Below are 16674 nucleotides of genomic sequence, written 5' to 3'. Positions count from 1 at the left end.
TCTCTTGAGATTTTAACGCACCTGTGTGCGAGCGTGCTCTTGAATGCTTATCACAGTGCAACCACACATTTGCTGGTGAGTTGAAACTGTTGCTTCTGGCTTGGGGGGGACATAGAACTTCATTCTTGATATTTTACTTAAGGGTGCACAGCAACGAGGGAAGTTGTTGTCTTATTTTTCCGTAAGTTTGGCTTACGGACCCAATCCTGCAACAACGGGAATGTAAAATTAGTCAAACTTTGTTGTAAATTACTTTGTGGACAGTACTTTAGGGGATGAATGAAAAATCATATCGATAGTTCCCGTAGTTTTGAAGATACTAAAATGGCAGTAACAAATATCTTGGTGCAAAAGCTCTGGTTGATGTGCACCGTTAAGTTAAAAAAAAAAATGGTTGAAAAAGATAAAAAAAAACAGTTTTTTGGTCAAATTTTTGATTTTCAAAAAGGGTAGGTAATGTTGTGATCTAAACTTTTTCCATCTATGTTAACAGTTTGTTTACAACACCCTGAGGAATAAAACCACAACATCACACAGCAGCTGCTGACTCATGGCAACAAAAACATGGTGTCGTTAGCTTTCAGTGTGTTAACCTCCTGAAACGCACATGTGCACACAATTTTGCTCCATTTTAGTTTGGTGAGCTGACACGTTTTACGGAAAACTTTCCCTGTAGTGTTGTTCATAATTCTCCAGTTCAATGGCATGCTGCGATGTGGTTAAATCAGGTGACAGTTCCAAAGGGACTAACTGTAAAGCTGGAGCATAAACTTTTTTTTATGTTTCTAAAATTTTCATAAAACATAAAAGTTGAATAGCTGAAGTCTACATCGTTTACAAAACGCTACATTTGAGGTTATGACCATTGATTGCATCGTGATTAATGTGCTGTTTGAAATGTATAAATTCAATTGTTTTAATCGGTTTTGTGTTTGTGCGGGTACGAAACACACAGAAATTTATAATACTCGGTTTTGCTGCGTGCAAAAACACGTTGTGAATAATGACCATTAAATAATTGTGGTCGATAATATGAAAAGCATGAAATAGTCCACTGGGAGCAAGTCATGCAAAGTTGTGTACTGGGTGAAGAGTAATGAGGCAGAAAAGTAGCAATAATAATATTTTCGTGGTCGAATTTAATTTGCCCAATTTCACGAGCACCCATAAATTAATCGCCCCGTTTGTTTGCGGTCAAATTAATTGCTATTTTGTAGCAAACTGTGAGGATTGTTGTGAGAGAATTATATTCCAATTTGAAGTCATTCGTGTATAAATTAATTTGCAATCGATATTTTGCATTTGCAAATTTGGCAACACTGCTTAGCATGGCGTGAGCTGTCAAATTCTTACACGTTAAAAAACTTCTACGCAGTTTAGAGTTGAAGAAGCTTTTGCTGCAGGGGCAGCACCATATTATTCTTTCTGATAACATTTTTCTTAGGTAATTTTCCTTCAAGCTTTCCTCTACTCCACGTAGTGAACTTTGTTTACATTACAAAATAAATTATACTGCCTCTCTCAAGTGGAAGCACCCTGAAAGAAATTGAATCAAACCTAACCAGCAAGCAAGCTTCAAGTGCTGTCAGCCTGCCCTGTTCACCAGCAGCTGGAGAAATATTTTCTATTCATTAAATTAAATGAAAACTTCCGCCATCTTTGCATGCACGAACGTCAGTCTGAGCTCGTCTTCTTGGTTAGGAAAAATGGAAGGAAAAGCTCTTTTGTTGCCACACTCACTTTATAACGTAACGTAACTACACAACCAACTAGCTAGTTCCTGTTGAAGAAGGCTGAAGTAGTTGGTTCTTCATGAGGGAAGTAATGAAGGGAGTAAAAATGAGAAAAATAAGGAAAAAAGAACATAAATTACGTTATGCATTGTATGCGATGTAGTCTGTCTTCTTTTTATTTTAGAGTGCAGCAGTAGCAGGCTGTGCCTTTTTTGATGGGCATTTTCCGCGGAAAATGGCGGCACCGCCGCCATGATGATGAACATCCCTGGAGGATTTGACGGGTTTGTAAGTATGTGAGTTTTTCAGCTTAACTTGCGCTGAATTTCGTTAGAGTTTATTGTGTTATCTGAGAGCTGGAAGAGGAGAAAATTCAATTTTAACGAGAGAGAAAGTTGCTTGTAAATAACGAAAGTTTATCCCATTAGCTGGAGTTTTGAGGAATAACGTGTGCAGCCTTCATAACTTCATTCAATTTTCCTTAAAAATTTCGTTTGTTTGAAGTTGTCAGTTTAACAGATGTTTATCGTTGATATTTAGCAAAAAAGTCATTTGAGAGTGCCACTTCATACACTGAAAAAAATCAACGCATCAATTCCATGCTTTTCCATAACGAGATTACCACTTAGCAAGAACCTAACTCATCCATTTAATCCGATTAGTTGCTCTAGATTAGCACTACAAGCTCGATTAATGCAAACTCTATTAAAATTATATCGCGTGCAAACATGAGCAAAAAAAGAACCCACCATCAAAGCAAGCGAATGTCAGACCTTACTGGGCGCACCATCAATCATCAGAGCTGCTGCGATGCACTCGTTGGTTCTCTGTCCATGACATGCTGGGACCATGGACGGACGCTGGATTGAGGTTAGGTTGGGCCTGCTTCGACGGAATGAAATCGAGTGCACTTGCGAATGACATCAACCAACCCACGAATGAAGCACTCTTGCAAACTAATGCAGATTATTTCAATTGCACTAAGTGAGTACACGCTTAATTCAAACCTCCAGGAAACGTCATTATTCTCATTCATCGCTCAATCACGCTGGTGGTGGGCGGCACTTGACAGCTCATTTTTGAAGAGGAAAGGCGGGCCTGGTACCATTACGTTGAGTTGCGAAAATTGTGCCGAAATAACTTCACTTGCAAAATTAGCGAGGGAACAAAGTAGAGCTGTGCCCTCGGGGGGCACAGCAGCGCCACCCACGGTGACGTTTGAAATCATGTTCATTGCTTCAATTTGGTTTGCATAATTCTAGGGGAAATTTTGACAGATTTGTAGAAAACGATTTTAGTATTTATTTGAAAATTAAACTCATTCTACTAAAATAGTTTATATTTGTTCAAAAAGTTCTTTTCAAAAACTTCGCCAGAATCAATCCCAAACACCGAATCCTTTTCGCAGCTGGCACGGACGACCTGACGTGTCCGAGGGACGGTCCAACCTGGCCACCCTGACACTGATTGAGCCCTTTTCCGTCCGTCGTTAAAATTTGCCAACAGAGAGAGAGGCAGAGATTGTGAAACCTAATATTACATGCAAATTACGTCACCCCACCCCTGACAGGCTGTCAGAGTAGGCCCTGCGTGGAAGCGGAACTGTCAAAAGCAACGGGATCGAAGCAGGCGAATATTTTCCGAGTTTAGGAATTTTGCGTCGATAAATTGAGCCTCGACGCGGTTCATTATGGCGTTTTCTGGGGGTGGGCGCTGTCATTAGAGCTCGAAGTTGAAACATTTTCTGACACCAGTTCAGAGTTCGGTGAGGAATTTTTACGCGTGCCTAAACTTGTTCGGGGCAAAATTGTTTAGAAAGTGGCTTTGTTTAATGGGGGAAAATGGGAGGAATTTCGCGAGAACGACGGTGAAAATTTATTCTTTTATTTTGCCACAAATGTTAAACTTTGATGACCAACAAAACCGGCAGCACTGCTCACAGGTCAACACGCTCATCTGGAATTACTAATTTAAGAGTCTTGATATATCAACACTCAATACAAAATCTGAACAAAATATCTGTATCATGTTTTGTGTCTCGTATCAATAAATATCAGATAACAATTTTCCAACTCGATCCCCCTGACAACGCGTGATTAATTGAAACAGCAAAGCCTCCTTCGATCCCAAACACACGGTGGGCTCAAACAACGATTTATAATTTATTCTAATCAGGCCACTTTGCGAGCTGCGGTGGTCAATAAAGCATCATTATAATAATTAATTGACCAGAAATGATCTGCTTTGGTTCTGCCCACTGATGATGATGACGATGGTTTCCAGATTGCATAATCAGATGTTCAACTCGTGTGTGGGTGATGCAACACGGAGCTGGAGAGCTTATCTAGTGTTGCAGCCACGTGGTGCGCGCTAATTTGTGTCAATAAATTGCGTGACACGTGGCAGCAGTGATGCCAGAGAAATTGTTTCAAACCGCGCTCTGATTGGAACTGGGTGCGATTTGCAATGCAAATTGTTGGACAGAGATTTTTTTGTGATTGTTTTGCGGATGATTACAAATGCATTTTGAATTGAATCTCATAATTACGCTTATCAGTGCTTGAAATGGTAATTGTTTTGTTAAAGTAACATATGAGTTGAAATAATAAAATCATAAACTGCTGAGCTCTTTTGCGCTTTTGTTGGAAAATAAGCTCTTTTCAGAATGAAAACAAGAGCAATTATCCTGGGGCTTAGTTTCCATTTCACATGCATATTGTTTTGATTTATTACATTGCATGCTGACTTGATTAATCCTGGCTTGAAGCAAAAAAAACGTTTAAATCATGATTAAACTGGATTATTGTTACAGTAATGCCATATTGAATAATTCCATAAATATTTTTACTGGATATTTACCCCTCCTAAAAGTCACCCTTATAAAACAGTAATCCATAAAATTATTCTGACAGCCTTAATATTCACCTCTCACTTGATGCTATCATCAACACCTACTGCGTGACGCAACACCTGAGCTTCAAAGATAAAAATTTGAACCCCTTTTTCCCAGTTTTTCCTTTCCGCGAAAAAAAATTACAGCCTACTCAGGGTTTTTATTTTCCGACGCGGTATTTTTTGGTCGAAAAACTGACAATTGAGATTGCACGCTGCTTATTTTTCACCCAGATTCTCCCGTTTCCATTTCTACCCAAATTAACACCATGAATTATGCCTGCAATAAAAGGGTACAACCTTTTTATCTTTTTTACCATCAAGATCGAGAGAGGGAGAAAAATTGCAAGGAAAAGCGAATCTCCAATTTCATTTGTCTCTTTCCACCCTCTACACCTTTGTGAAACGGGTGATAAGTACACTTAGCATTAAAAAGAAGAAAACAAGAAGAAATTCCTTCCTGGAAGATCGTTTTCTCCACGCGACGTCACGTCAGGTAAAACCCCCCTAACAGAAAAAAGGTGAAATCCTAAGCTGCTCGGAATCAGAGCGGAAATAATAAATTTTAAAAGCAAATCTGGGACGCGGCTTCAGATTTGTTGGCGTGATTGTCACAGGAAAATCACGGAAAATGTGTTTTTAAAGAAGGGGGTTTTCATTTCTCGAATGAGACACCGAGAATTTCTGAAATTTTATTGGAATTTGAGAAAACTATTCTAGAAAAATAGAACAAATTCAATTAGTAAGCCTACTGAGATCTCATCACTAAAGGCACCTGTTTTCTTATTACCGTCAACAATATCACCTGCCGACAGTATGAGCTTTCTTATCAGTTCAGCCATTGATACTTAGTTTTATTGTCGACTTTTACGAAATTCCGATAAGATAAGAAATAGCTCGGGATGGTCAATTCATTTTTTTTAACATTTTCATATGTTTAAAAAAAATCAAATGCAAAATTAAAATTAATATTTGATATTTTCAGAAAACCAGATATTTTTCGAGTTTAATTTTTCGAAAATTATGCTGATTCAAAAAGCGAACCAAAATGGTTACTTTGTTGAAAAAAGAAACAATTGAGCAGAGATAATAGCACAACCCAACGCTATCGATAAATGCATTGATAAAAGTCATTGATTATTTCGAGCGGGAGGTGGCTTGTACCGCAAAAAAGGTTGCATTCATTCGTAAAAATCTACATTCTGTGGGTTGGTTTGTTTTTTCGTGAGTTTTTCGATATTTTGTAGATTTTCGTATGATTCTACATTTCCTTTGCGTTTTTTATTTATTTTGATAGCTATTTACATACTTTTTGAAGACCTAGTGAGCCACTCGAGATTCAGGGTGAGTAAATAATTAGATTACGACAGTGACAAATTTCATTTCGAGCAAAAAGTAACTTTGAACTGAAGAGGCACCCAACAGTCTGTTTGTTTTGATCTGACGTTAAAAATTTACGTTATTGTCGCAAGTAGAAACGTCAAATCTAGATTAAATTTTCAAAACAACCTATCCCTCATGGATTTCCTATGCAGATAAGGCCTTTTGAAAATTTAATCGAGAAATTATGTCTGTTCCAGAGTCTCGGCCCGAAACTTCAAACAGGAACAAAAGCAGCGAACCGAAGATTGGCAATAACGTTTTGGAATTTTGACAGTCTGGAACGCATGAATTACCCCATTATCGGTTTCCCGCACGGGTGAAGTGGAAATTGTTGCACATGACTGAAGTTAGCAGTTTTGCAACTTATCTTAATTTATGCTAAATTTCAAAATTTAAACTTGAATCTACAGCAAATCGGTTTAAAAACTTAAGATAAACTATAGGCACGATGATTTGTTGCATAATTTTGCTTAGAATCGCGATATAAGTGAGAAATTGAGTGCGGTGCCTGTGTGGACGCGCAATCCTGTTTTTTCGTGTTATTTTCCGTCTCTTTTGTGTCGCTGTTCGAGTGCATGGGGTGATTGGTAATTATTATTAAATAAAAGCATCATTAGTGTGGTGTTTTTCGGGACGCGCAGTTCTGTTTGTTTACCTTCTTCTTTTTTTCATTGTTTTTTTTTTCACTCGCGTTCGTTGGCCGATGAGTTGTTTTGTGTTGTTCTCTTTTTATAATTTTCTATCAAAACGGTCCTATTTTTTGAGACTAGCAAGTCGTATTGCTGGATTAAGTCCTTTCTATATCATCGATGATTGGAAGGCACGCCGTCGAATATTTTTTAAGGCCAATGATATAAAAATCATTTCAATAAATGAAGCCCTTCCTACATCACCGTTGATCGGAAGGCACGCCGACGGAGAATTTCTGGAGAATCGCGGTCGAATTAATACTATATTAAGAGTTGCGTTCGTGAAGTTGAACGGTGCACGTCGCGGTCATCACGCAAGATTTTCGTTGCCGTTTCCGTCTTTGTTGTCCCCCCGATTGCGTTTGTTTTTCTATCCGGGCGGTTTCGCGTTTTCGCTTTTTCGAATATTATTTGGTTTTATCTTTCCACAGCCGGCTGTCTAAGATTGAATCATTTATTCTAAAACAACACCAAATAACCGGGAATAGTCTCATCCGCATCATCCGACTGTTTGCCTTGAGAATTCATAATCCATCACACTATTAAACAAAATTTATTGATTATTGGGTCGCATCATCATCCTCTATGATGAATCCTGGCCATTACCCTTTCCCATTAACAAAATCCCAAGTAGAAGTAGTTTTTCTGGCACACGTGGGGGTGTGGATATCGTATAGAACCCACCTTTGGTAGCAACCTGTCTAACTAACATTCCCGTCCCAATCCCCCGAGATCTACAAACTGACATGGCGGGCGCCGTTGGTGGCCAATGACTGTTACCTATTTGCTTCAGATCTAGTTTTAATGATCTTGATGTTTTATCTATTCAGCGCATTCATACATGCTGTTGATAAGGGAAACACCATTAGATCGTTGAAGCGTATGACCGGTTGTATTGATAGGATATTACGGTCCAGCAACGGAGAAGGACAACCATGGGTGGTCTCTCATGCTCATGCTCATGCTCATGCTCATGCTCATGCTCATGCTCAATCGCGATATAAGTGAGAAATTTAAATATATTTTTTCTGATCTAGAATTTAGTGAAAATGTGTGTATTATGTAACTTTTCAAAAATAGAACACAACGGTTATAGAAATGTTTACTAAAAAGTATTTTTTTTTTGTTCGTCCACAAACAACCTCATGTTGGTAAACAAACGACGCCATATTGCCAATGTTGTTCGGTAGCTCATATCAGGCCATCGCCGGGGCCCTGGTCTGTTCTGAGGAAATCAGGAAACAAACAAATGACTTTGCCAACTTTAACGGGCAGTGTTGCCAGCAAAACGCAATACACATGCGGAAGACTCGGCGGTGCTGGCGAAGAGTTTCAACGGCTTTTCGCACTGATGCTGCTGCAGAGGGCCACGCGGGAGCGCAAAACGTTCAAACTTGCGTTCGAGTGTAAGGAGGGTGTGAAATTTGACGACGTGGTGTTGCACCTGGCACAGGACAAACAGTGGTGGTTGTTCCAGAACAAGCACGTGAAAAAGAAGGAGCAGCAGAATATGAGTCGCTCGTCGCTGGTGTCCGCATCGAAGAGCAATGATTTTGCACTTGCCCAGTACGTTGAGGCTTATCAACGAGTGATGCAAGACTGGAGACACGATGGTGGTGAGAAGTGGTTCTGTCTGTTTACAAATGTAACATTTAACGAAGAAGAAGGTCTACAACAGGAAGTGGAAGTTGGCGAAATTATCAACTTCGGCAGAGGAAGATTTATTCAATTCAAAGGTTTAGAAGAAGAAATGAATGCTTTGATGAATTCAGAATTCTACTCTGTCGGTAACTCAATATCCGCCATGTTTGACGAGGGTAAAGTGGACGATGTATTAGAAAAATACAAGGACAACCTGAGGAAAATAATAACTGTTGAAGAAAATGAGGTGAAACTTACTTCTAACTCTTCATGTGAAGACTTGAAAACGTTTTTTCTAAGTGCCTTGATGGAAACACATCCCGAACTGAACAATCGATCAACTAACGCAACAAATGTGGTTCAATTTTGGAATGACACTAACAGTTCCTATGTCGAGCCTTTAGAGAAAAAGAGAAAAAACAAATCCAAGAATCAGTTACCTACGCTGACAACCAGGAAAAGCATTGAGGAGTTCTTTAAAGTATTTATATTTGCACATTCCCAGCCGGATGTGGATGATTTAGCAAGGTGCATGTTCAATGAAGGCCAAATTTGGATGCGCGAGAGGCTCGAGCCGGAAATTTTAGGTAGGTTAACAAAGTGTCAAATTATGCAATTTTTGCACATACTTAAGGACAAATTTTCCGACTGGGAAAAATCCACACAAAGCACCAAAAAATCTTTTTTAAGTTTGGAAAATGGTAAAAAATATTTAGAAGCGATTGAAATTGAACTGCGTAATGAGGCCAAAATGTATGCTAATCGATCTTGTGGTAGGTTGGATGATCGCTACTACATAAAACGAAAGTTGATTTATCAGAGCAGTGAGCTAGATGAAACCAAGTTCATCAAACAATGCTGCAGTCACTCAGTTCCTGAAAAATGTTTCATAATAGCAGCTGATCCTGGCATGGGAAAGACTATACTCATGCAATCAATGGCATTTGAAGCGCAAAAATCATTTCCAGAAACGGCAGTATTTTTGATGTTTTTAAATCATTTTCAGATCAAAATACCTGACCTTTTTTCTTTAGAAGACTTTTTGCAATCCAGTTTATCCCCCGAAAATGTGGATCTTGTCATAAAAAATCACAGCTGCCCAAAAGTACTATTTATGGATGGTTTCGATGAATTGAGCGAACACAATCAAGGCAAGGTACTAAAATTAATTGATGATTTACTTGAGATAATCAATACAAAAATTGTAATCACTTGTAGAAATGACGTAAAGGAAAGCATCCAAACGCGCCTCAATGGGACGACAATTTTCATGAAACATTTTAATAAGGACGAACAAGAACAGTTTCTTAAATTATTTTTGAAATTCGGTTCAAATGAAAATACTAATCTCAAAGAGTTTTCAAAAGAAATTTTAAGTAAAATAAACAATGGTATAGATTATGGTGACTATAAATTTACCGGTACTCCAATGACATTAAGCATATTAGCTGAAATAATTTTACCTCATTTCCAAGTATATTGTAAAAAAAACCTTTTTTTGGCCAATTCATTCACGGAGATGAGTTCAACGCCAACAGTTTCTTTGATCAATTAGTTACAAAATTTATCCAAATAACGATGAACAGGAGATTCAATGCGAGCAATGATTTTGAATCAAATCACTTTTTCAACGCTACTTTTAAATCCATCGACTATGATTACCAAATACTGGCAGCCAAAAGGATGTTTTCAGAAAAACTACTGTTATTTATGGAAAACGACTTGTTCAAGACAGTTGAAGAAAGGATTGGTAAGCAACACCATCATTTGGTAAAAATTGAGTCAAATGTACTGGAATTCAGTCATCCTGCATACGGGGAGTACTATGCAGCAAAGTTTTTGTTTGAATACGTGGGTCGAGCTTCTATTAGTTTTTGCACTCCTGAAATATTAGAAGACCTTAAGGATCAGCAAAATGTTCGAAATTTCTTCTTTGGGATGATTAATTCCATTCCAAATGTTGCGAACAAACGAAACGCAGAAACGACCACTGAAAATAACAATCAGCTTAAATTATTACAAGATTTGGGCCAAGAAGTCTTATTTTGGTCATGCGAAAAAGATTTCGTTAATGTGCTTAAACACCTTCGTAAGAAGTATAAGTATAAAATGATAAAGTGCCAAAATCGGTCCCTCCTAAGTGTTGCAAAAAGTAATAAAGCTATAAAAATACAGAATTATTTGACTAAAGAACTCAAATGCAACCCAGAAACAGATGAAACAAACTCTGAAGCAATCATCCCGAATGTTGAACCGAGCACATCATCTTCCTCGCAACGTCAAACAAATTCAAGGCAAAAATCGGCTGCAACGCAAAAAAGAAAGTCGGGAAAAATAACCGATTATTTCATTGAAAAGGTTCCGAAAGAGGAAAAAGATATACATGAATTTTGGAATAGATATAAAGTTTTAATGGACAATCAATTTAGTGAAAAAATGTTCACAAACTTCTGGAAGGAACTTTGTCAGTTCAAAGACAGTCAAATCAGTAGTTTGGACTTGGAGGAAAAACTTGGTTCCAAGAAAATTATTTCGGATTACCTGAGTACTGAACAAAGCCTACTTCATGAAGCTGTTTTGAGCTCATCTTTTGAAGTTTGTAAGTTTTTTGTCTCAAATGTCGAAAGTTTAGTCTTAACCGATAATGATGGCAACACTGCACTGCATTTGGCGGTCAAACAAATGAATGCTGCAATCGTTCGTCTGTTGGTTGATGGTGGTGCCAATTTAATAGCAACTGATGAATCTGGAAATACTCCATTGGATTTAATAACCTCTAAACATTCTTCAGACATCTTGTTATGTTTACTAGAAAAAATGGATACTTTCGAAGATTATCGTTTCAAGGATTCTTTAATTTTCCACGCTGCATCATTTGGATGTTTAGAATCTGTAAAAATACTCATAACAAGCGGTATCAATGGAAACTCTGAAGACAGTGAAAAAAATACAGCTTTACACTTTGCTGCTCAAGAAGGGCACAAAAATATTGTGGAATATTTGCTGAATAAAGGATCCGAAATCAATTTAGAAAATCATAAAGGAAAAACTCCATTGATGCTGGCGATTGAAAATGGACACCATGAAATTGTACGATCGTTGAAAGAGCATTCAGTAAACCACGATTTAGATCTCCTACAAACATTGTTAAAAGAATCTGTTATGAAAAACCAGGAAAACGTGTTAAAGTCATTGATTGAAGTTGGTGTTGATGTAAATTTCCAGGATGGAAAAACAGGCAAAACACTTCTTCATCTTCATTTGGTGCAGAATAATACTTTTCCAAACCCAAACATTATTAAGTTGTTGATAAAAGCTGGCGCAATAGTTGAACAATTTGATAATGAAGGCAATTCCCCTTTACATCATGCTTCGAAATTTGAAGCTATTTTTCCACTTTTAATTAATCACTGTTGTAAAATAAATCGATGTAACTCCAATAAAGAAACACCACTCCATTTGGCACTAGAAGCCAAAAAATCATTCGCGGCACGATTGTTGTTATTTAAGCAAGCTTGTATTCATCTTACGGACACAAATGGCAACACTGCCTTACACGTTGCATTAAAAAATAATCTTCAAGACGTTGCAAATATTTTAATCAATCTCGACGCAAACGTTAACAGTCAAAATTCGAAAGGAGAAACTCCACTTCATCTGGCAGCAATGAGCGGTAATTTAGCGACCGCGAGAAGATTAATAGAAAATGAAGCATATGTAACTGCAAAAACCAAAGAGGGAAAAACTGTTCCAGATTATGTGGAGAAAGGCAAAATGAGTGCAAATGTTCGGAGGCTACTCATCAAACTTATCGAAACAAAAATGTCAACAAAAATTATTACCATGCACGAATTGTAATGCCCAAAGCATTTATTTATTATTTTTTGCGAAAAAAAAGAGATAAGGAAGCACGTTCTGTCGATTTTTAAAGAATTCCAATCTAACCAGATTTGAATTAGCTATCCCAGAATTATGTTTATTATTCTTGTAAATTAAAGTTGATATAAAACGTTATAGTAAAATGAATAATAATTACAATAAATATAAATTATCTTTACAGAAAAGTTCGATTCCTGAATTTCCATGCCCTTTAAGATCCTTTTCAAATCTCCTTCCCTTTTCACCAGTCTCAAAGTCTCAGCTTCATTAGATATTCTTTCGGAAACTTCACTGGACAACAACTTGGGCGGAAACGATTCTCCACTCCACCCTATTCGATTTGGCCTGTAACGAAAACAATACGAAAACAATTCCGTCGAAAAGCTAAACAGAAGGAAAACGCTCATTAAAATAGCTCAGAGGACCCTATCCGTCGAACACCGACTTCTAGGGAAGGACAAAAAAAATACGGATCACGTAATCGGTCCCCATCCTCTTCCTCCAGCCGTCGAAATCCCAGAATCGAACCCAGTAAAGACGATTTCCCGCTCAGGCCAGTCCAGTCAATGCAGTGTTCCCAGAACAAAAAGGCACAACAAAGGAGGCCATTTTTTTGTGTTCGTCGCGATGGTGCGTTTCCTCGCGGCATGCTGTGATTGACTGACGTAATTGCATTATGTGCGAAACGTCAATTTGAGACCACTTCAAAGGATTATGACGGGAAATAACCCCAAGGGACAGCATGTGTTGCAGATTTTTCTCTTTTTCTCAGGACGAAAAAAGAAAGCCATAACACTCAAAAGCACATTTCCCTAATTAAAACCGCAACGTCATTAAGCGTAATGATTCGGCAAAAGAGGCCGCGACCGTAAAGTAATTAACTTCGTGGTGATAATTAAGCTTTTTGAGTCGTGAAAAAATAACGCACCCTTGTGTGCCTACATCCAGGCGCAAACAAGCTCCCACGCGATTTATTGTATGGGAAGGAAAATTTTCAGCTTCAGGCCAAAACGACCTGCGGGGACGCGACGATGAGGGTCTTTTTCGTAGCAAGCCATGACCTACTGACCACTACTCTATGATGCTGGCTGGCAGGTTCTCATCACCATCAACAAGAGTGGGTTGCTTTGATTCTGAGGGGAGAAAGTTTTGTGAACCTTCATTTATTTTGACAAAAGATCGAAGAAACATTTGACTAAACATTTTGTACCAATTTTACTTTAATTTTTGATGTTTCCATTTCCATCCAGCTCTCATTCCCCTCGAATTCTTCTCAAGTGGTCTCGTTCCACCTCCGAGCCAAGAGGGTCTTCATTACTCGGTACCAAGCTGGTGGCCAAAATAGATCTCCTCGTCGATGATTATGAAGAGGCGGCGGCACCACTTGTTGTTCATGGAGGACCTCCTAGTTTCTTTTCGACAGACGATACAGCTCCACTTGAGCTGCTCCGGGTTTCCGGGAATTTAAGCACTCTTGAAGCTGGTGGAGCGTCGACTTTGGACCGACGAGGACAAGAAATTAATTGCGACTATGGTCCTCGGACGGAAAATAATGGGATTAGATAGAAAGTAGATTTTTATTATTTTTTTCGTGGAATCGATCGATTTATGTTGAATATCAACAAATTCAGATAAGTACTGATTCAAAGAAATATTGTGAAAAGCTGGCACAACATTATTTACCTCTTCAATTCAAAGAAAACATACTAAAACAAGCTGGTTGAAGTGAAAGAGTTCAACAAATGTCATTGTTTAACATGCTTACTTGGATGACTAAGTATCGATTTCAAACAACAACAAATGCGAATCGTTTTCCTCAATCGAAAGAAATCCCTCTCTTTAAACACAAAAATGGCTTTTCAATACACTCTAAACGACAAAGGCCAACACAAAATCGCACTAATTATGCCGATCACGTTCGGCGCGCGGCTTGCTTTGATGGTGCGTGTGTGTGCGGTTTGGTTTCCCATAAAAAAACTGTCATGTGTTGCTGTTGCGTTGGCGGTTTAAAGGCGGCTTGGATGGCGCTTTGAAAGCGTATTAAATGTTATCGTTTTTAGCTTCAGTTTTTCACGATGGATCGAAGTGATATTTTGGAACGTATTTCAAGAGGTAAACTCGACGCACGTGTCGAGCAACTTTAATTTGATGTGTTTTTGAAGAGCAACTTAAGCGATTTTTTGAAGGAAATGGGTGATATTGTGATAAGATGAGTTTAAGGTTTTTTTTTTTACATCTAGCCAAGCATCTAGCTGAGTAGTGATCAAAACTTTTATAATTTAATTACATTTTAAAGAAACTTTCAATAAGAAATCAATTTAAAAATAATGAAAAATGTGAATAAAATGTCTTAAAATCCCATCAAAATATTACGAAAAGGAACTCACTAACATGTCCCTGCAACATATTTTAAATTCAAAGAAAAAAAATCACCTTAATAATTTTTATTACCTTTCTCCCTACAAAATGCTGGTTCCCCAGAAACAATTCATATTTTTGTTTTCCGCTGACTTTTGCACAAACTAGAATGGCTCACCTGCCCACTTCTTTCAGCACCCAAAATTCCCGAAAAACCACACCGCAACTACATATAAAAATTATTATCCTAATAACTTCTCATTTTTATTGCTCCAAGGCGACGTCGTCTCTTTCCCGGTTGGGAGAGTGAGAGAAAGAAGAAAATCCTCTTAGTCCAAAAAATCGTCCTTATAAACTATTCTTTTCTTAGCTTTCCACAAAAAAGGAAAGAAAAGGGGTTTTCCGCACCTGGTTGAGGAAAATCTTACTCTTTTTCGCTTCGTCGACAAGATTTTACTTCCTTGGGGAGGTTCAGAGGTGCCTTGCTACTGCCGTTTCTGAGGAAAGAAACAGATTCTGCCAAATGACAATGAAGAGTTTTTCTGAATTGAAGAAAGTATTGTTTGAAAGGTCTGGTACTGGTTTGCCGTTTGTTGGTTCAAAAATTCTCTAAATTGTCAACCCGATGGAAGAGAATTTCCAAAAAGTGCCCACGTAGTTTATGAATGACCCCATAAAAAAACATTTCTTCTTAATTTCTTGAAGAGTCACTTAAAAAAAATACTTTATAATTCGTGGAAGATTTTGTAATGAAATCTTCTGAGTAAGTCTTTTAAAGGATCCAGGTAGGCTGAGAATACATTGACACGTGGTGCGCTACACTGCGCGATGGAACTAGTTAAAATTCAAAACAACTCAAAGTAGGTTCGCCACTTTTTCTTACTCTCCAGACATGAAAGAAGTTGTCTGCACGCTGGAGATAATATTATTTTGACAGAAAATAAATTTAATCTAATGGGATGAGCTGGAAAAGATGAAGAAGATGAAGTCTTGCCTGGCAGGCAGAACCAAAACAAAAACAAAATCAACAACAACAGTAGATTGTGTCTGCAGCAGATGCTTCTTGTTGTTGTTGCTTTCCGCGTTTTTCGAACGTTTTGTGGCGCTTCAAGAAACATAAAACTTAATTTACGAGAGACACTTAAGACAACGTTTGTACGTGTGAGTTTGTGTGTGCGTTTGTTTACACAGGAAGACGATTGAGATGAAGCACTTCCGCGATACCGAGTGAGCAGCAGCGCAGTTTCCGGGTTTTGTGTACCAATAAATTCAGACATTACCGTTCCGTGCCCTCAAGGTTCTGCAGTGCTGCCGGAAGTGGCCGTAAAACTTTCCGCCAGAGGATCCTCTCTCTTATCGTTGTGATGCGAAAGTGGAGGAGGAGGCACTTTACCACAAATTGGTACTTTGTCGAATTACCCCCACTTGCTGAGTAGGTTCCAACACCGATCATCATCGACCCGAACTCGGATTGTTTGTTCAAGATGAACTCCTCCTCCGATTCGATCCGAGCAGGCCATGTAGGACATTTTCGAGCGAAATCCATCACAAAGTAGGCCTTGTTTGGCTGTTGTTGCTGATGAACGGAACGGAATAGGCGCGCTGTGCTACGGACACGGTCTGGGTTAGGTCATGGTTTCAGGACATGGCCTGCTTTGCTCGGTGATGTGCGTGCTAAGGGAGATTGGTCGTTGTCGTCCCGGTGGTGATGCTGCTTGGTAAGTGAGCGTTGTTGTTATTCGGAGTAGGCCAGGATATGTTTCAGATTGTGTTTTGTGGAAAGGATAAAGGTAAGGTAACTGAAATAAGTTTAGAATTTTTCCTGAGAATGTCTCTCAAATATCAATCAAACAGAAACTACAGATAAATTTTGAGATAATCTCAATTTGTTAGATTTTTTTTAGCTTCTATAATTTAAAAAATATGCAGAGAAATAACTCTCGGTTTCCTCATTTGCTCTCCTATTCTCTAGATTAAACCTAACAAAGAAAGAATTCAAACAGGCGAAGGTAAAGAGGAGAAAATGAGGAAAATGAGAGTAACTGCTTTGCTCACTGTCTTGTTCCGGGAACCTTCTGAAAGTTGCCTTGTTTGTTAAG

The 16674-nt window shown here is 38.3% G+C and overlaps 1 protein-coding gene across 3 annotated transcripts; it reads left to right on the top strand.

The window, feature by feature from the left end:
• The first annotated feature begins 5787 nt into the window (after positions 1 to 5787).
• On the top strand, positions 5788 to 12669 carry LOC119765358 (serine/threonine-protein phosphatase 6 regulatory ankyrin repeat subunit B-like). Of its 3 annotated transcripts, none has more exons than XM_038249080.1 (4): positions 5788 to 5849; positions 5923 to 5969; positions 7888 to 10286; positions 10326 to 12669. In XM_038249080.1, the coding sequence occupies exons 3-4, from the start codon at positions 9917 to 9919 to the stop codon at positions 12194 to 12196; spliced, it is 2241 nt and encodes a 746-aa protein (XP_038105008.1). In that variant the 5' UTR covers positions 5788 to 5849; positions 5923 to 5969; positions 7888 to 9916; the 3' UTR covers positions 12197 to 12669. The 3 variants fall into 3 exon arrangements, with proteins under 3 accessions (XP_038105008.1, XP_038105009.1, XP_038105007.1); XM_038249081.1 differs by having other exon boundaries at positions 7888 to 8925; positions 9345 to 10847; XM_038249079.1 differs by having other exon boundaries at positions 5788 to 5833; positions 7888 to 12669.
• The last annotated feature ends 4005 nt before the right edge of the window (positions 12670 to 16674 follow it).

The sequence above is a fragment of the Culex quinquefasciatus genome, chromosome 1 (assembly GCF_015732765.1).
Source record: "Culex quinquefasciatus strain JHB chromosome 1, VPISU_Cqui_1.0_pri_paternal, whole genome shotgun sequence".
Taxonomy (NCBI): domain Eukaryota; kingdom Metazoa; phylum Arthropoda; class Insecta; order Diptera; family Culicidae; genus Culex; species Culex quinquefasciatus.
Note: the sequence above shows the minus strand (reverse complement) of the source record. Positions and strands in the feature narration are given on the sequence as shown.